General features: G+C 54.0%; 1 protein-coding gene across 4 annotated transcripts in view; it reads left to right on the forward strand.

The window, feature by feature from the left end:
* PLXNA4 (plexin A4) overlaps nt 1-19,749 on the forward strand; it is a 354,685-nt gene that overhangs the window by 288,610 nt on the left and 46,326 nt on the right. For all 4 annotated transcript variants that reach the window (XM_008712055.2, XM_008712053.2, XM_008712054.2 and 1 more), the window contains 8 exons: nt 1,497-1,648; nt 5,841-5,958; nt 11,206-11,342; nt 12,501-12,665; nt 15,628-15,721; nt 16,183-16,422; nt 17,110-17,256; nt 17,785-18,019. In XM_008712055.2, the coding sequence (XP_008710277.1) occupies nt 1,497-1,648; nt 5,841-5,958; nt 11,206-11,342; nt 12,501-12,665; nt 15,628-15,721; nt 16,183-16,422; nt 17,110-17,256; nt 17,785-18,019 (1,288 nt within the window). The remainder of the gene's footprint in view (nt 1-1,496; nt 1,649-5,840; nt 5,959-11,205; nt 11,343-12,500; nt 12,666-15,627; nt 15,722-16,182; nt 16,423-17,109; nt 17,257-17,784; nt 18,020-19,749) is intronic.

Raw genomic sequence — 19,749 nt, forward strand, 5'->3', positions numbered from 1 at the left:
CCTCCAGGGAGCCTGGGGAACCAAGGACTGGGCCAGAGATAAAGCTCCTTTTTCAGAACAACACACCAGGCCCGGAATATCACGCCCCCGCTGCTGCCAGGGACCAGTAGGGCTTTGGGGACTGGTGGGGCAGGCATTTGGGAAGGACATGCACCACCCCCTTCCGGCCCTCCCTACCTCTGCCCACCTCCCTCACACAGAAATGGGCCCCTGTCTCCAAGGGACCTGTCTTTCCACTGCCACGGGAACACACGTGAAAACCCTCACACTCATGTGCACTCGCCCACAAACATGCATGGGTAAGAAGAAGGAAGTGTCTTAACTTGTAGGTGAACAGCCTTCCCCAGCAAAGCTGCCCCTCCAGCCTGGTTTCTTTTACTCCCCCCTCCCACCATCTTCCAGGGTGGACCCCCACCCCCAACTGTGACCTTTGGGGGTGGAGAGGGTAGGAAATGCAAAGAGGTGGGCTGTCCAGGCTCCTTCAGTTGGGATCCCATTGACATTGGCCAAGATCCAGGCGCTGGTGTTGAGAGACACCAGGAATGGGAAATGTGCCCTTGTCTGGTCTTTCGAATGCCAGGAGAGGCTGGCATATTTCCTCTGCCACTGAAGGCAGTGCTGTGGGATGTCATAATTAGATCGTGGAAACTGTACATAGCACCTACCTCAAAACAGGCCCTTGGTTGTTGATTCCCAACATTTCAATCATGGGTTCTTAATACCAACAGTGACACCTAAGGAAGAAAAGCCAATCATTTTGGCCAGAATATGAAGGTAAAGTCTAAATTAAGCCCATCTCTGTTAGAAACCAAGCCAGACAGTGAAGGCAAAGGGGCTGTGGCAAATGCTCTTCTAAATCCAGGAAGATGCTTGGGTAGTTGTTTTCAGCCCAATGACAACACAAGAAATAAATATGGTACCATCAACGAAAAGGCCACAGGAAGTAAGACACCATTCCTGCTCTCAGAGATTCAGGATGTAAAGGATGAGGGATCAGACACAAATCATTGTTACCATGAAAGGCACGTGTAATTTCAGTGGAGAGCGAGAACAACTGGTTATGGAGAAGGGACATTTGAGAAGGATCTTGAAAACTGGGTGGATTGCCGTAGTGTGGAGGGCTGTGGGTATTAAGAGGGCTTTTTCATTTTCCTTCCAAATGGAACAACACCAGCAAATGCCAAAAGGCTTTATTCCTTGATTTTCTATGAATTACCCAGTTACAATGTGGATTCCATCCCATCATCTCTTCCACAAAATAGGAAGGCGAATGAGAGGATTTGAACACTGTTCCTAAGAACACATGAAAACATGAACTGCTCTACAAGAAGCTCCCGCCATGGACAGTCCCAGACCTGGGTGCCCTTGTGGATGTGGGCCCAACTCAGGGAATCGCACAGAGATGGGGAAGAGCCAGAAGGCTCTCCTTGCCCCATCAGCAAGTGGGGGACGGCTCCATGTTGGTGCCTGTCCAAGTCACTGCTTCCTCCCTCCAGATAATCCCAGTGACAGGTCCCCGGGAAGGGGGCACCAAGGTCACCATCCGAGGGGAGAACCTGGGCCTGGAATTCCGGGACATCGCCTCCCACGTCAAGGTGGCCGGTGTGGAGTGCAGCCCTTTGGTGGATGGCTACATCCCTGCAGAACAGTAAGTGGAGGCCCCATGAGACATAGGGAGGTGCGGCTATCTGTCATTGACTCACCTTCCCTGGCCAACAACTGACAGCCAATGGCAAACAGTGTTACAGACTGTTGGGGGGGGGTGTAGAATGCCTCTAACATTCTAGTGTCCTCCCCAGCTCTTGAACTAGCTAGCTGCCATATTGGCAAGTGTAGAAAGGGGAAGGGGACATGGGGCCAGGAGGGAAGAGAAAGGTGATTGCTACCTCCTTGGGGTGTGGCCATAGATAGTGCTAAGACAAAGCAAAATTAAAATCTACAAGAGAAGTGTGAGTTCAGTTCCCTACCCACCGTTGTCCCTGAGTCCCCATTCATGTCCTCCTCCAATTATGAAAGAAGCTAAGCCTCTGCTACTTTCTGTGGAGACTGAAAATGAAACCCCACACCCACTCCAGCCTGGGGGCATTTGGGGTTGCTTTTCTCCATGCAAAGGCTGCTGGAGCATGGAGTGGGTCATTCCATGAGCAACCTTTACCTCCCAAACCACCTGTTAGGAGAGGTGTGTCAGTCATGTATCATTGCCTTGTAAATAAGTAAACACAATTTTCCAGCCCAGCAAACACACCATGAAATGTTTACCAGCACAACAGAATCTATATTCTATACCATCTCTGCTGTGCTTCCCAGAGTGACACCTTGCCACTTGTCCTGTGTGCAAGTAAGTTATGGACACTTTCTAGGTCTCCCTTACGTACGTTCAGGACAGCTTACCTGTCCGCTTGCTAGTTCTTGTCCAGATTTAGTGATTCTGGAACCATCGGTACCACCATCTGATTTCCATCCAGAGCTTCCTAAAGCACTCTTAGTAGATCCTTTGACTGAAGGATCTACTCTTGATAGAATCCACCTCCCGGGTCCCTCATGGCTTATTTGCCCAAAGATCTTTCTGTGGCTCCTTCAACTTTCAGAGTCCTTCCTAGAACAAAACCAAAGCCAGTTGCTACCAATCTATTGTGATTTGGGGAACTTTTAAATGCCCTGCTCTGGATCTGCATAGCCAAATAGAAAAATATATGATTATAAAGTCACATGATTGAAATATCGTGATACTATTTAGATCAGTGGAAGAAGCTAGAATGCCCAGAAAAGAATCCTGATACATAAAAATGTAGTGTGTGATAAGGGTGACATTTCAAATCAGCAAGGAAAGGAAAGATCAGTCAATCAGCAGCGGGGGTTAACTCTGAAAAAAAAAAAAACAATATCCGACCCTCATTGCACATTATACACCAAAATAAATTGCAGACAGATTAAAGAATGAAGTGGAAAAAATAAATCTGTGGAATGATTAGAAGAAAATGCAGGCGAGAATTTATTTGATTTCAAGTAAAGGAAGTGTAACTGTTCTAAGCATAACAGCAAAAGACAAAAAAAGTTATAAAGAAAAAGATTAGGGGATCTGAAAACTTAGAAATTTGTACATCAAAAATCTTTGTAAGCAAAGAAAAATATGAATGATAAACTGGGACTAGCGTTACACCCTATGACAGTTAAAACATGCTTTTTCTTAATATACAGAGGTTCCAAAAATAAAAAGGCAAATATCACAAAATGAGCAAAGAGCATCAATGAGCATGAATGTGCAACTCACAAGACAAAAACCAAAAGTCTTACTAAAAAAAGTAGCATTAATAATCAATGAAATGAAAATTAAAACAATGGTAAACGATTTTAAAAAGTTAATGCCCAGTGCAGAGGAGAAGCGTGAGAAATAACACACTCATACATTCATACTCAGAGGGTAAATTGGGACACACTTTGTGGAAGGCAATTTGGAAATGTGGATTGAAAGCCTTTAGCCTAAGTCATCATATTTCTAGAACTTTACTTAAATAACCAGAGTGCGCAAATATTTTTTTGCAAGAATACTTATTTTGGCCTTATTTGTAATAGTGGAAATGTAGAAGCAATTGGTATATTTTAAAATAGGGAATTAATCAATTCTTAAATTATTGTACAGGCACAAGACAGTAAATTATACAGCCATTAAATCTGCTGTTGCAGAAGAATCATGACCAGGTACATACTCAAAGTGTGTTAGAGAGTACATCGTTCACCAAGCAGAATAGAGTTTCTAATGAATTCTGTAAAAGAAAAACAAGCCTGAAAACATGAACACCAGAATGTTGACAGTGGTTATTTCTGGGTGGTTCAAATGGGGTGGGAGGAGGTGTCTGTACGGCAAGTGTTTTTATGCACTTTCTCTTTTCTCTTTATATTGAACATGCACTAATTATGCTATCTGGATGGGAAAACGTGTATTTTTACCAGACTCACCCAGAAATTCTTTCTTTCTAAGAGAGACACAGAACCTAGAGGCCATAAAGTAAAAGAAGTAAAAGTTTAAAAAAAGTCACTGATCCACAGACATTTTTAAACTTTAGTGTGGCAAAAGACATTATAAACAAAGTTGAAATACAGATGACAAGCTGGGAGAAAATAGTTGCAATGCTTACTAGAAACAAAAGTTAATACTCCTCGTTCAGCAGCTCCTCCAAAAAGACAATTCATTAACAATATAAAGAGACAGCTTCAGACCAGTCAAAGGAAAGGCTATCTAAGGGTTGTTTTTTGTTTTTTGTTTTACAACCACGTGCACATACTTGCAAATATCTGCACCATCACTGGTAATCAGGGAAATAAAAATGACAGCAAAAAAAAAAAAAAGGGGGGGATCTTCTTTCCCTATTGGAAAAATTTTCAAAGGATTGATAATATCTAGTGTTGGCAAAAGAGTGAAATAATCTCACTCAATTGCTTTTGACAGAAGTACAAATCCGTAACGACCCTGTGGGACCATTATTTTCCTCCCCCCATCAAACATCACGCACAGAAACAGTGACCCCGCGAGCTCCCCATGCAGAGCCGTATTCTAATAAATGTGCAGTGCTTAAGGCTATGTGTAGAAGTGGGTTCATTTTGCAGGGTTGTTTGGAGTAGGAGAAAAATCAGGGGAAGTTACATGTCCGTCAGGAGGAGGCTGGGTAAATACATAACGGTACAGCCGTGGCATGAAGCGCCACGAGCCGTCGGAAAGCACCAGGAGGGCTGTGCGCGCGGCCACACGGGGCAAGGCCGCGCTCGGCTGTGCGGTCAAATGACCGGGGTTTGGCACAGGGGCTGGCTATGTTTCACTTTTATTTTAAAAGTCATGTACATGCTTATATAGGTATGTTTGTATACAATTGTACGTGTGTGTGTGTGTGTATATAACACGTTTACGTGTGTGCATTACACCAAACACACACACATATACACGTATATATATACACACACGTGTGTGCGTATGTGCAAATATACATATTTGGGCAAGTTGCCTAACTTTTCTGTGCCTCAGCTTCTTCATTTGTAAAACGGAGATTATATATATATTATATATATACTATATATTACATATGTTCGCAAGGATCTAGAGAAAGGTCTATGAGGAGATATATATATATGGATATAGGTATAGTTATCAAACTTTGAAGAGAGATGAGGAATGAAGACAGGGACACTTATTTTTATTGCCACACTTCTGTGCTTGTTTTCAAGGGGTATGAACAAATTTTGTAATTAAAACAATGAACATTTTTAAAAGGGACGAATGTTCTCTACTCCTCCCGCCCCCCCCAAGCAGGAGTCTCTCCTCCCAGCCAAGCACCCAGCTGGGGCTGGGGGTGAAAACGCTCCAGGGAGGCAGTCCATGCAGTAGGAACCAAGTGCCCCTGGGTAAGGGTCTGAAAACCTCAAGTCTGCTCCAGGGTCCCTGTCCGATGTGCTGCGGGCCCTTGAAAAGGTCACTACCTCTCTGGGCCCTGCCAGCCACGTTCCCTGAGCTGTTTGGCTAAAACGTTCCCTGCCCTCTGATTCACAACTGAGAGGACGATTCCTGAATGAGGGACTGAGTGTCTGGGGTCAGAACACAGGGATCCTCCCCTGGGCTCCTCCCTTGACAGGGTCTCTCCATGGAGACCCCCGTAGGTTGCATTTCCTCATTTCCCAAGAACCAAAGAGGAGCCTTGCAGGGAAGAATCAGGATGTCTTTCCCCTCCGCCTCCCCTGCCCATCCCTGAGACCCTACTGCAGAGAAGGGGCTGGTGTGGGGCCTAGAGGTCGCATCTGGGAGTCCTGTGACCCTGCTGTGACCGCGGGGATCTGTCCTCTCTTCCCTGCAGGATCGTGTGTGAGATGGGGGAGGCCAAGCCCAGCCAGCACGCAGGCTTCGTGGAGATCTGTGTGGCGGTGTGTCGGCCTGAGTTCATGGCCCGATCCTCCCAACTCTATTACTTCATGGTGAGTCCCGGCCATCGGCGACCTGCCCGGGCACAGGCCACAGACCCCATGACCATGGCCATGGGCCCGGCTATACCTCTGTGGGCAGACCCCGAGCAGCTCGTGGGAGTCTATCCTGCAGCATGAGAGCACAGCCCTGGAAATCTGAAAGACCGGGTTCAAATCCAAACCCTGCTGTGTCCGGCCCTGAGTGCGGGGAAGCTGCCCTGGCTGTTGGGCCCAGCGTCCCCCTCGGGCTGAGTGGCAGTGTGTCTGGGCTGGGAGGGGAGCCCCGACTCTGCCACTTACTCACTAGGTGAGCTTGGGGGCGTGGCTTAACCTCCCGGTGTCTTCATTTCTAAAACGGGGGTGATAAGACTTGCATCTCCCCCACAGTATTGTTGGGACAATCACATAAAGTAGACGCGTCCCTTCTCTCATCTCCTGCATGGTTTCTGTGCCCGCATGGCTACTGTGCCCCGCCCTCTCCAGGCACCCTGGCACGCCGTCATTTCCATCCCATCATCCACATTCAGCCCACCTTCCCAACTCCCCATCACCCCATCCCATGACCTCCTTAACACCATCCCTATCCCACACCTCCCCTGCACCCCCCACTCCACCCTCCTCCACCATTACCCTTCCCTGCACACCCTTCCCTTCCCTTCCTGTGGCCTGTCTGCAGACGTCACCCCGACTGCCACATTCCCTCCAGCCAGGACCCTCGCTGGCCCTGCAGAGGCAGCCCCTGGTGAGGGGCTCCAGGGGGCAGGGCACTGGGGACCTCTCAGTCTTATGATGTAGGAGGCACGCGCGTCTCTGCTGCCCTGCACACTGCCCCATTTGCCAAACTGTCTTACCATCCAGTTAACTGCTGGGGCTAATGGCAGCGGGGATGGGGTAGTTTCCTCATGACTCCACCCTGCTTTTGGAAGCTGGGAGCCTGAAGCGATGGACTTTATGCCTGGGCATCAAATGCTCCAGAACACGTCATGGGGAGCCCACTCTTCACCCTCCCTTCCCCCACCCTCCATCCCTCCTCCCCTCTTCTTCCCCTGTCTTCCCCCCTTCTCCCTTCAACTGACAACTATTTATCACCTGGCACGATCCTTCCCACTAGATTATTTGATAAATATTTGCTTCATTGGTTGAATCATATGATACAATTCGGTGGCCCTGGCTTGTGGGTGTTAGGGATGACTCAGCTGGCTCAGGGGGCCCGCGGTCTAGAAGGAGAGGCAGAGTGGAGGATGGACGTGTGTGCAGACTCGACTGGGGTGGGGGCCCAACTGCGGAGCCATGTGCCTCAGAGGCTTCCTCCCACCGACGCCCTGCTCTCTCTGCTCCCTGCCCTACTCTTGAAAACCTCCCCTCCTTCTACACACGGTTGGTCCACGCTGCACGCACAGGAACTCACATAGAAGAGCACACATATGTGATGGATTTAACGGGGGTGTAGGCTTACCATCTCTTTAGGATTTGTACCCCACCTTCTTCTCAGAAGATCTGAGGAAGGTTCCAGGTGAAACCCAGCACACCGGCACACCATCTGCGACCCATGAGTACTTCTGTCTGTGGAGAGAGAGCAGGTCTACGGTGTGTTATGTAGATGTGTCTATATGTCGATCCAGCCGAGCTGAGATACTGTGGGAGGCAGACGGACAGACCGAGGCAGAGGCAGTGCTCCCTAGGTGTTCGGAGGTGTGGCGTGGCATGCCAAACTTGGGCATGAAATCCGGCTCTGAACGTACCTGACTGCGTGGGAACAGGGAGGAGGCCCCTGTGTGGCCGAAGCAGGTGGTGGGCTCCCTCCGCCAGTCAACTGCCCCGAGTGGTTGGCACCCTGGAGTCACTTGGCAGTGACAAAATGGATGGTACTGGGGATGGCGGAAGCTTCCTTCGCATGTTAGCTGTCACTGCCACGTCTCACCTCTGTGACTCCCTCCAAGGCCCCTGACCCCTGGCTGTCCGGCCGTCACCTCCATGACCCACATGGGCTGCCAGCTCCCACAAACAATGCCTCCCCCTCACTCGCCCATTTCTGCCAGGGGCTTGTCACCGGGCCACAATTCTGGTGGACTGGGGCTCAGCTTCCCCTAACTCCACAGCCACCCCCTCACCATGTCCTGGAGTCTTACTTTTCCCATTCTCTTCGCTGCCGCAATGACCTCCTTAAATCCCTGACTTTAAGGTCTGAGCCCACTCTAATCCATCCGGCCCTGCAGAATACTGTTCCCATCATGTGAGTGCCCACCTCAGGAAGGACCTAGGGCGCTGCCGCCTCCAACTGCTGTCTGTGCTCCTCGGTCTGGCCCCCCTGTCTAGCCAATCCTATTTCCCAAGGCTTTGCGTGGCCTGACCTCTCTCCCTTCTCCATCCCCTTCCCCCATTGCCCCAGCCATGTCCTCCTCCTTCGTCCAAGCCCTGCGCATGAGCCACTCCATGCCTTTTCTGAATACACAGCCCACAGCACCCATGGTTCCGTGGCTCACTGGGGTTTCCATGGCGTCTGCCTACACGGCCCTGGGTGTGTGGCATCTTGGAGCCCCTGCGCCTCTGTTCAGACCAGTAAGTCTTTGGAGATGAAGCCCTGGCTGTTTACTCCTTTGTTAGCCCCCATGGTGCTTAGGCAGCTCCAAGCCTCCCTGCATGTTGGAATCTCCTGAGGGCTTTTACACGAAAGGCGCCGGAGTCCCCCTGAGCTAAGTCTCACGCTACAGGTGGGGCACAAAGCTCCCAGGAGATTCTAACTCAGCCCAGGCTGTGGACCACTGGCCTAGGAGAAACAGCGCCAATAGAGATCTGGCTTCAGGCTGAATCCTTAAAACGGGCCTATGTCGTATTCAAAAGCCGCTTCTGCCCTCAGGTCAGGCCAGTGTTGCCTGCATGACTGCCCGCACTGTGAAGCAGGATGTGGTCAGAGGCAGGGTATCAAGGCCAGGCCTCAAGGAAGGAGCTGGGTGGAGAGGCAGGATTCGTACAAGGCAGAATGTGATGTTCCACAGGAATCTGGAGTAGGGGGAAGCTGTCCCTGGCAGGAGGTATGGAAGCGCACCGAAAGCTGGGAACAGAAGAGAGGGAGAGGGAAGGGGGTTCGTGGGAAGAGAAGAGGTGAGAGCACAAAGATAGGTCAGGAAAGATGGGAGTTGTTGCCATAAGGCAAAAATGCATTGGTCCAGTGGGGCCGTGGGACTCAAAGATTTGTGTAGCTTTTTTATTTGAGGGGTACCTCCGAGGAGCGGTACTGGAGAAGACTTTTCAGAGAGGAGACCTCAGTCTCCTCCCCAGTCCCCAGAGTGCATTTAAGGGCCCAGTCACTGCGGCTGCCCCCACCGAGCTCCTAGGGGCCAAGGGGGGGAATGAGGAGAGGTGAGAAAAGACAGAAGGAGCCTCTCTCATGCTCCCCAGCGTCTCAGAGCAGTTTGCAGGGGGCACACAGAAGCTCCAGACTCCTCTGGAGTCCTGAGACCGCTATAGAACCCCTGGGAAGGGGCACGTGGGGCACACTGGAGAGCCCCTTTTCAGGGGTGCCTCTCAGGAGGTGGGGCATGCTGGGGAGCCCCTTCCCAGTGATGAGGTTAGGTCTGGATCTAACTCAGTTTCCCTCCACACATCAGGCCAGATGCTGAAGTATGGGTTTATTCACCCAAGACCCAACCACCAAGGCCAAGGAGTCAGAATTCTTGGTCTTGTCCCCAGTTCTGTCCCTAGAGATCTCCATGGAGGGAACCTTTCCCTTCCCTACCTCCATCTGGGAGCCAAGTGAAGAGGTGGCAAATAGTACAGAATTTGATTTCCCTGCAAACCCACCGTGAAATATTTATGAAGCATGACTTGAATAATTAATAGTTTCTCACAACTTTAAAACATGTCTCCATATCATCCTCTCCTCACCCCAGAATAATTCCCCCGCCCATCCCGCCACTGCAGAGCCAACAAGGATTACTCACTCCCATCCCTTCTAGAACCCCACCCACAGGCTGCCAGAGAGCCTCTTCTTTCCATGTTGCTCCCACCCCCATCTATCTGAACTTGCCTGGGTTTTGACTCTTAATCTCTAGGACCACCCTTGCCTTGCACAGACCGCACTCTCTTTCCCTTCCGGACAGTGGGACAAAGGTGCCATTTTGTGGGAGGTGACCCTGAGTTACAGAACCAGAAAACCAGCAGGCAACTTGGGGTAGCTCGTTTTGACCCAGCTCTCTGATTTTATGATCAGAGAGGTCACAGGACTTGTTCTGGGTCACACAGCAAGATCTAGGCAGAGCTGAGAAACCGAGGCTTTTCCCACAGCCTCACCCAGCCCTCATCCAGGTCTCCATTTGGGCAGGAGCAGCTCTGGAATGAAGCATTCCTTAGCTCTGTGGGTGCGGGGGATGCCAAGCTCAGGGTCTGCAGTGGGCAGTGGGGTGGGTGGGCCCTGCGAGGGTGCGGGGCGGACACTGGGTGCTCCCGTCAGCAGGTCACTGGGGTGCCTCCTCTTCTCCTCAGGTGTTAGGGATTGAGGCCTCTCCGTGGGGAGGCGGCCTGCCTGCTGGGAGCCAAGTAGGTTCAACTTTTGGTGCGGAATTCTTTAAGGGGCAGGGGAGAGAGAAATCTTCATTTAAATGCAGATACAGGCTTCTCACCTGGGACTGAGGAAAGTTTTTTCCATTAAAATGCTAATGAAAGAACAAACCGCAACTCCACATCCTCAGCTCACAGGTGCCCCCTCCCCCCATGGCCACGCGCACTCAATCCGCTGACCCTTCTTGGCTTCTCCTGGATTTTCCTGGGGCCTTCAGTACCCATCGCTCTGGCCTCTGGGTGTTCGGGCAGCTCTCTGGAAGAGGCCCGTGGAAGGAGCAGATGACCTTCCCAAAAGCAACTGGAGAGGTGGTAGAGAGCCAGTCTGGAGGCAGATCTCAGACAGACATGCCACTTTTTAGCTGTGTGGCTTGGGAACTCTGCTTCACGTCTCTGAATCTCTTCTGTAAAATGGGTAACAATACCTACCCTGTAGAAGGGACCGGGCAAAGACATTATAGAGAGATGGATGAAGAGATAACACCTGCCATTTAAACACCAGCACACGGCAGCTGTTACTATTACTTTACTAATAGAGAGGTGTAAACCCTCAGGGTCCAGGTCGTTGCTTACCCACACAAGCCCAGTACAGCTCCGTGGGCTCCCTGGGAGGCCACCGTCGCTGAGCGCCTCCGGGAGCGGGGTGCTGCCTCTTCAGACCCTGTGCCGGTCGTGTCTCAGGCCAGATCCTTTCCTACACAGACGCTGACTCTCTCGGACCTGAAGCCCAGACGGGGGCCCATGTCCGGGGGGACCCAGGTGACCATCACGGGCACCAACCTGAACGCGGGCAGCAACGTGGTGGTGATGTTCGGGAAGCAGCCCTGCCTCTTCCACAGGTAACTCCTCAGAGCAGGCCCCTTGGGGGCTCACAGCCCGGAGGGTGGGGCCTGCAGAGCTGCCGGAGGGCCGCAGACTTCCGGCCTCTTGGAAGTGCTTTCTCCTCCCTGAGAAAGGGGCCCTTCTCTGTGAGGGAGGATTGTATGGGCAAACCTGACTGCAGATGTTTTGGGCTCAGTCCGGAGCCCTGCCAGGCAGCCCTTCTCTAGCTGGGCCATTCCTGCTCTTGCCTGACATTTGGCCTCTGTGCCCCTATACCAGCCGCTGTACAGAACCCTTGGGTTCTGTGCCCTGGGGAATCGAGAGCCCCCACCCCCTGATGCAGAGCCAGTTGGGACTGCTGAGACTGAGACGTGCGAGGGGCCCCCTGCCCCAGCTGGCTGAGGCTGAACCTCCCAAGGGCGGCCGGCTTTCTCTCTCCCGGCTCCACCATCCAGGCTCAGAAGGGCACACCTTGCATAAGCCAGGGACCTGGGGCGTCCAAGGGAGGCAGGAGGCTCATCTGATGCAGGACTCAGAGACGTGGTGGGTGGTGGGGATGTGACGTCCTTCAGGAGAGCTTTTCCTGGGGCAGAACTATGCTGAGGCCTGTGGCAGATCGGAAGTCAGGCCAGGGGTAAAGAAAAAATCATTCTGACGCTTGCTGAAATCGTAAGGAAGTTTACTCAGGACTATTGCAATAGGTGTCAAGACTATCACAGTGGGGAAAGAAAGAAATCAGGCTTGACTCCAAATACGGCAAAGACAGCTGGGGGTTTATGGCCAACCAGCAGAGCGAGTGGTCACTGGTGCGAAATTACTAAGAAGCAGCAGCAAGAATAGGAAGAGTCTTGCTAAACCGACTTAACAGGATTCTTGCGGCAGGCAGCCCCGGGGCGACCAGGTATCAAGGGTGGGGGGACTCTGGCTGACCTCACTTCGCAGGATTCTTGGGCTTGGCAGGCCCAAGACGGGGCCCAAGGATGAGACCTTGTTGAAAAGAGGTCTCAGAGGAACCTGTCTACGGTTCGGTGCCGGAGAGAGTCTATGTCAGTAGTGCCTGGAGCTTTCCATCTGCGGCACCATGGAGGTGAACGGGGAGGCCTGGGAGGGTCCCGGCCCGGACCCCTGTCCCCTTCAACAGCTGGGAGCCCAGCCGCGTGTCTGCCCTCCCACAGGCGCTCTCCATCCTACATCGTCTGCAACACCACGTCCTCAGACGAGGTGCTGGAAATGAAGGTGATGGTGCAAGTGGACAAGGCCAGGATCCACCAGGACCTGTTCTTCCAGTACATGGAGGACCCCACCATCGTGCGCATCGAGCCGGAGTGGAGCATAGTCAGGTAGGCGTGGCCCTGGCCTCGGTTGTCCCTCCTCGACTCTCAAGAGCCAAGGACAGTCTTGGGGCCCAGTTCTGCTTTGAGGACTGATGAACTGGGGCTGGTTCAGAGCACCCCCCAAATCAGACCTTCCTGCCAGGGCACCCTCCTTCCACTGTGAGTACCTCTGAGCAGGCCCCGGCCCCAGAACCCAGGTGCCAATCAGCAGGAGCCCACGGCCCCTCATCTGAGGATTTGGTGCCCCTGGAGGCCGTGATCCCCTCATAGTGACTGCGGGGGGGTGCCAGGCCTGTTCCCAAGTATGGGCGGTAATTCCAGTCCTGGAGGAGAAAGAGTAAAATCAGATTCAGCTTCTCCTTGGTCTGCTCTGGAGCAAAAGTGTGTCCTGACCACCAAGGTCCAAAGCAGATGTCCATCCTCTGGGCTTCCGTAACCTCCTGCTGTCCCTCCGTCATGCTCTGTTGTGACCCCGCGTGGTCTGCTTGCTTCGTCCTTCCCTCTACTGCAAACTCCTCAAGGGTCTTGTTCCCGTTCTTTCCGCCGCTGGCCAGCACAACCATAGAGAGCCCACGTCCTGGGAGGGAGCGGGGTGTGTGCTCTTACAGAACGACCCTCCAGGGCCACCTGTCGCTCAGCCAGTTACAAGCCAACTTGCACCAGCTGCATAACTTTCCAGCCTCCCCTCTTGAGAGATTCACCGGGGGCTTTGGAAACTCCAGGATCCCTGGGGACCCTCCCAGTCCCCCGCTTGGTGGAGCTCTGGAGTGTGGCATCTCACTTCAGGGAGGGAACTGCAGGTGTGCTCTTGTGGTCCCTGGAGGATCCATCGTAATGGGAAGGTGGGGCAGAGAGCATCCCGACAGTGGGGGCCCCTGCTGACCATTGGGAGACTGCTGAATCAGGGACCGAGGGGAATGCAACAGGGCTTGGGGTCAGAAGGAGCAGGCTCAGCCCAGTCGAATGACCTTAAAGGTGACTTCACTTCTCTGGGCCCACGGTTTCTTATCTGTCAGCTCCCTCCCGGGACACTGGAAGGGCTAAGCCAGTTACACAGGCACAGTGCAGCGCCGGGCTCAGCTCTCTCCCGCTGCCCTTGACCCAGGCCTCAGCACCNNGCTGGTGTCGGGAGGGTAGGGGGAAAGCATGAAGATATGGTCTCCATGGCTGAAGCAGGGGTCAGGGACAAGTCCAGTCCAGAGAATAGTCTTTTAAACTAGGGGTCAGCAAACTCCAACCCGGGGGCCAGATCTGGCCATCTGCCTCCTTTTAGGAATAAAGTTTTATTGGAACACAGCCATGCTCATTCGTATATGTTTTGTCTATAGCTGCTTTCTCACCACAGCAGCAGAGTTGAGTAATTGCAACAGACCATATGGCCTGGGAAACCTAAAATATTTACTCTTTGGCCCTTTCCAGGGAAGTTTGCCACCCCGGCCTCATACCCATGAAAGGCAGCCTTTGTAGTGATGAGATTGGGTTGTCCTCAGACGTTACTCCCAAAGACCCAAACTTTACAAGCTTTAGCCGTGATTTTAAAGGAGATGACAAGGCGCAGAGAGGGGGAAAGGTCTGTAGAAAGCTATTCTGGTATTTGCCCCCAGGGCCCGGTGAATCCAGGAAGTTGGTGCAGCCCTTGGTCTCGTCAAACTCTGCAGCTCTCTGAGGAATCCACAGCCTGGTTTAATTCCATTCACGGAAATGGAGGCGTCGTCCTTCCTGGCACTCAGTAGCCGACCCTGAGTCACGTTCATAGCAAGAGGGAGGTCGGAAGCACGTTCAGGGCCTGCCAGCCGCCTCTAGAGTGTTCTCTGCAGTGAGCAGATTCTCTGATGGGGCGTAGCACTGCTCACCACAGCCTGGGCTGCTCACGAACGGGGTGGGGTTCGATTCTTAAACGGGGACTGAATTGGTGATTAAGAAGATTGGGAGATGGCCAGGTAGCAGAATTTCATTCTGGAACACCGCCACGGGCAGAAGAGCCTGTCTGGGTTTTATAGGAATCTTCCTGTGTGCGTGAGTGTGTGTGTGTGTGTGTGTACGTGCCTTTGCACGTGCGTGTGTGTGGGAGCCGGAGGGCAGGTGGAGGGCAAGAGGAAGCCAGGGAATCATGGCAAGTACAGCGAGGGGCAGAGGCACAGAGCGGCTGACATGAATATGGGTGTCGCGGATTTTTCCCTCGCCAAGCTGATAGCTGTTTCAGATAGTAGGATTCTTCTTGAAGGTACTCTCTGGATTTGGAGAAACTGATGGCCACTTTCCTTTGAGTATCCCCCAAGGAAGATAGTCCCTGCCTCAGGTCAGCTTCTCAGAGCCCTGCTTACAGCAATGGCATCCAGGTTTTCTTTGGAAAGTGACATGGAGAGGAATCCCCTGCTCTCTCCTCCTCCATACCTGGCTGACACCCAGGAGACAGGAGACCTGAGTCCCAGAACATTTGCGGTTTGCATTCCTACATGGGGTTCCTGGGTGTTTGGGTGTCTGCCTTCCCCAGATCTCAGCGGACGGAAGCTTCCAGGGTGAAATTGTAGTGATTGCCGTGGGGAGGAGACCGAGCTCAGCCCCTGAAGGGTCTGGTGGGGGACATCCTGGAGCCAGGGCCAGTGTGGAGACCTCCCTGTGACTGGTGAGGGCTGGGGGAGAGACACGGGGGCTGCAGAGACCTCTGACTCGGGTCAGGAGGCTCCGAAGTCTCCACGGGTGTCCACGCTCCAGAGGCGCTCAGTGCAGGACGGCTACAGACATCTGATCATCGCTGTCGCCCCTTGGCCGCTGAAAGCTCCTTATCATTATTCTGTCAGTTTGCCATCATTGTCCCCATGAACATGATCATGCCCCCTGGTTATCATTGCCTTTCGTGCTGGAGCTCAGCCTGCACGTCATCCTTGTCGTGGTCCTCAAGCGCCATTGCTCTTTCTAGCACTGTGTTGACACGCCTCCTTGTTTTCCTCCCTCCCCGCCCGCTCAGTGGCAACACGCCCATTGCCGTGTGGGGGACTCACCTGGACCTCATACAGAATCCCCAGATCCGCGCCAAGCATGGAGGGAAGGAGCACATCAATGTGAGTCCGGGCTTGGCGGGGGCACGGGGCTGCCCACTCCACATGTCACTTTCCCAAAGGGCAGGGGGCGTCCCGAGCAGGGCAGGGCACGTGACAGCCTGGGATGGTGAGATGAGGGAGCAGACAGGAGGGCGTTTTTGTGCCTTGGGGGACAGGCATGGAGGAGCAATCGCTTTGGGGGTTTCCTCTGTCTCTCAGACCCTCGGTGCTGCTCCTTAGCTTAGAGATACCCTCGTTACCGCCGCACCCGCTGTGGGCACACAGCGGAGGCAGCTACCAGCCGCAGTGTTCACTCCTTGAGTGCCCAGGTTCTGTGGCCCTGGCTGCAGAGAGGCGAGGACCCGTCCATACCTGTTCCGTGTCAACCCCGTGCTGCATGCCAGCACGCGGGGAGCCCTGCTGCATGTGTTGGGGCTGTGTGGGTCCAGACGCTGCACGGTCTTGCCTCTCTGGCCCTCCAGCTCTGTGAGGTTCTGAACGCCACCGAGATGACCTGCCAGGCTCCGGCCCTCGCTCTGGGGCCCGACCACCAGTCCGACCTGACCGAGAGGCCCGAGGAGTTTGGCTTCATCCTGGACAACGTCCAGTCCCTGCTGATCCTCAACAAGACCAACTTCACCTACTATCCCAACCCTGTGTTCGAGGCCTTTGGGCCCTCGGGAATCCTGGAGCTCAAGCCCGGCACTCCCATCATCCTGAAGGTAGAGTGAGGTCGTGGGCAGGAGGTGGGAAGCAAGGAGGCTGCTGTGTGCAACGGGGAGGCTTTTCAAGTCACAGAGAGAGGCCAGAAGTCATGGGCTCCAGCCCGCTGTCATCACTGGAGTCCCTAGCCGAGGTGGTCTAATAGTCCAGAGTATGGAAAACACTGTCTCTGAGTTTGGATTGAGAGGCAAGCTCTCTTTAGAGGCCATACAGACCTGATGAGGGCAGCTGGATCCATCCTGGCCATCTGACCCCCAAGCTTCCTTTGTCCCCCGAGTCCAGGACCTGGGAGGTCAAAGGCTCATCCTGCTTCCCCCCATGTAGCCCTTTGCAAAACACAGTATAGGGTTTCTTTGGAGCATGGGTAGCAAATTACTTGTAACTCCAGTGACAGTTTGAATCAACTGGTAGTGATTGACTATAGCTCTATGTTAAGAAGGATTCTGAGGCTGCGTTTGGATCAGCTGAAGAGCGCCTTGATTACTGACTCCCCACTGAGGAAAGGGGAATGGCAGTGTATGCGTCACCAGGGTTTGGACCTCCTATGGAATGGGGCCTCTCCAGCAGCTCACCAGCAGGACGGGACCTCTGGAGGAGGGGGGACGTGCCAGCCAGCCAGTAGCTATGGTCCTTGTAGTTATGGTTCTGACTCTGGGGTGCGAACCAGGGCTTTCCTGTCCCGCCAGGGCAAGAACCTGATCCCCCCCGTGGCCGGGGGCAACGTGAAGCTGAACTACACTGTGCTGGTGGGAGAGAAGCCGTGCACCGTGACGGTGTCCGACGTGCAGCTGCTCTGCGAGTCCCCCAACCTCATCGGCAGGCACAAAGTGATGGTGAGCCGGCGGGGCCCCGTTCTGGACGGGGCAGGCCTAGGGATGCCGGAGCATGAGCAGACCAGGAGGGGAGTCTGGCTGGTGCTGCAATGAGAGCAAGGCAAAGCAGCGTCAATGATGGGAGCATCGCCTGTCACCAGCAAGAGACCCTTGCCGGAGGGGCCCATGGCTGGCCCGAGGGGGTCCGCCATATCATGCTCTGTGCCGCAGGCATCGGTCCCTACCCCGGGATGAATCTTAGGGGCCACTGATCAAAGTCACGTCGGACTTCCTTAGGTCCCGGTTGTATGCTGTTTCCTTGTGAAGGTGACAGCACTAGTCCTGAGGACCGTGCAGCTTCCCATCTCCGAGCCGTCCAGACCCCTCGCCCAGCCCCCACCTCCCCCTCTGCTGGCCTTGTCCAGGGACGGCTCTCCTCGCTGGAGCCCTTGCCCCGTCCGGCCCCGCAGCCAGTTCATCGCCAGCCTGGGTGGCTCCCCCCGCCACCCCGCACCAGTCCCAGCTTCCTCTTGCCCGCTGTGCCCCCAGGCCCGCGTCGGTGGCATGGAGTACTCCCCGGGGATGGTGTATGTCGCCCCGGACAGCCCGCTCAGCCTGCCCGCCATCGTCAGCATCGCTGTGGCCGGCGGCCTCCTGGTCATCTTCATCGTCGCCGTCCTCATCGCCTACAAACGCAAGTCCCGCGAAAGCGACCTCACGCTGAAGCGGCTGCAGATGCAAATGGACAACCTGGAGTCGCGCGTGGCGCTCGAGTGCAAAGAAGGTACTGGCGCCCCGAGGCCATGGCCCCGCACCCGAGGCTGAGTGTGCGCCTCACACAGGCAGGCAGGCTGGGCACCAGCGGGCAGGGCTGGAGGCCGGGCGTCTGAGCTCTAACTCCAGCTCCGAGCTGTGTCCAGACCCAGCCCATGTCCCAGCAGACCCCCCCTTCCCAGGCCAGGCAGCCCTCCCCTCCCTCGAGGGGCCCCCCTTCCCGCTCTCCCCAGGTTGGGTGGGGGTCAGACCCCACTAGGGCAGTTTGCAGCCCCCAATCTTGGCCGCAGGGGTTCTGTGCTCTCCCCTCGGGGTGTCTTGACATGAGGCGTCCAGCAACCTTGAGCTCCCTTCCTTAGGCAGACAGTGTGGCCGTAGCGCTGGTTCGAGAATTAGGATGAGGGTTTCCCAGCTTGTATTTTTAAAAATTACCAACACCACCATGATATGACATCAGCAGCACTAAATCTCCAAGAAGGAAATTTAGGGGTCAGACTCTTTTCCCCCCCAGGATATCATTTCGAGAGTCACCCTGGGAGGGTCTGAGTGGGTTCTTTGCTGTAGATTAATTGTCGGGGTCCATCAGGCCTGTACCCGTGGCTCTCCTGTCCGCACCAGGGAAGCCGCGGCTCCCTCTGATGGGGAAGGGGGCCTGTCCCATCCCCTCACTACATCCTTAGCTGTCAACACGGCATCTGCCTTGTGGGACTGTTAATTACTGACTTTTATTATATTTACGCTGCTTAATTTTTTTCTCCGCAATGTACTCTTCCCTCTAATTAGGTGTAGTGATTAGAATCTCTTTTATGTGTGGCAGGCGCGGGGCTTTGAACGTTGGAGGCGCTTAGTGACTTGAAGGAAAGCTGCAGACCGATAAAAAGCCAACCCCCTCCTTCTCCTCCCAGCCAGCTGAGCACCCCAACTGGGAGGGGGCAGAGAGGGGAATGCGAAGCCAGGTTACTCTCAGAACGTTCTGGGGAAGGAGAAATTAGCAGCTAGACAGGGAGTCCAGCCGTAGAGTGTCCGCGGCGGCCCCAGGAGAGGGCCTTGGCTTCTGGCTCGGGAGAGAGCTCTCCTGCACGGCTGGGCACAGAGACAGATGTCAAGCAAACACACGGAGATCTGCCACGAAAGCATTTGTTGGGGAGCCCAGAGCTGGCCCTCGAACATCTAAGGGGGCAGCTTGGGTCCAGGGAGGGTGACGCCCCAGAGACTTGGCAGTAAGCCAGGACGTCACCCACACACAAACCCAGAAAAGGCCCAGCCTAGGCCCTTCACTGCCTAAACACACACGTGTGCATACACTGCCACACACACTCACCGACATACACACACACTCGATCACTCATGTGCTCACACATACACACAGGCCCTAATGCCACGCATAGGACACACATTCCCACATTCCCACAAACACACGTGCTTCTCACTCAGCACATACAGGACTGTTCGTCAGGGCTTTTGCTGACGGTACAGGCCAAAAATCTTACCGACTCCTTTCATACACTCGTGGGCACACACATTGGTGTCAGTTCCACTTGGATGCATGAGTCACTTGCCTTGATAGGGACCCTGTGCGTCAGGGTGACTGGGGGTGCGGGACCAGGGTGGCCCAGGGGAGATCCACGGGAGCCTGTCCAGGGGCCGGGTGGGGTCCCGTTGTTCTGTCAAAGAAGCAGCCCTGCTATCCTCAAGGCCCAGAAACCTGAGATCCGGAGGCCCAGGCTGGCACTGTGGGGT

Source organism: Ursus maritimus, unplaced genomic scaffold (genome assembly GCF_017311325.1).
Source record: "Ursus maritimus isolate PB19 unplaced genomic scaffold, ASM1731132v1 scaffold_3, whole genome shotgun sequence".
NCBI classification, from domain to species: Eukaryota; Metazoa; Chordata; class Mammalia; order Carnivora; family Ursidae; genus Ursus; species Ursus maritimus.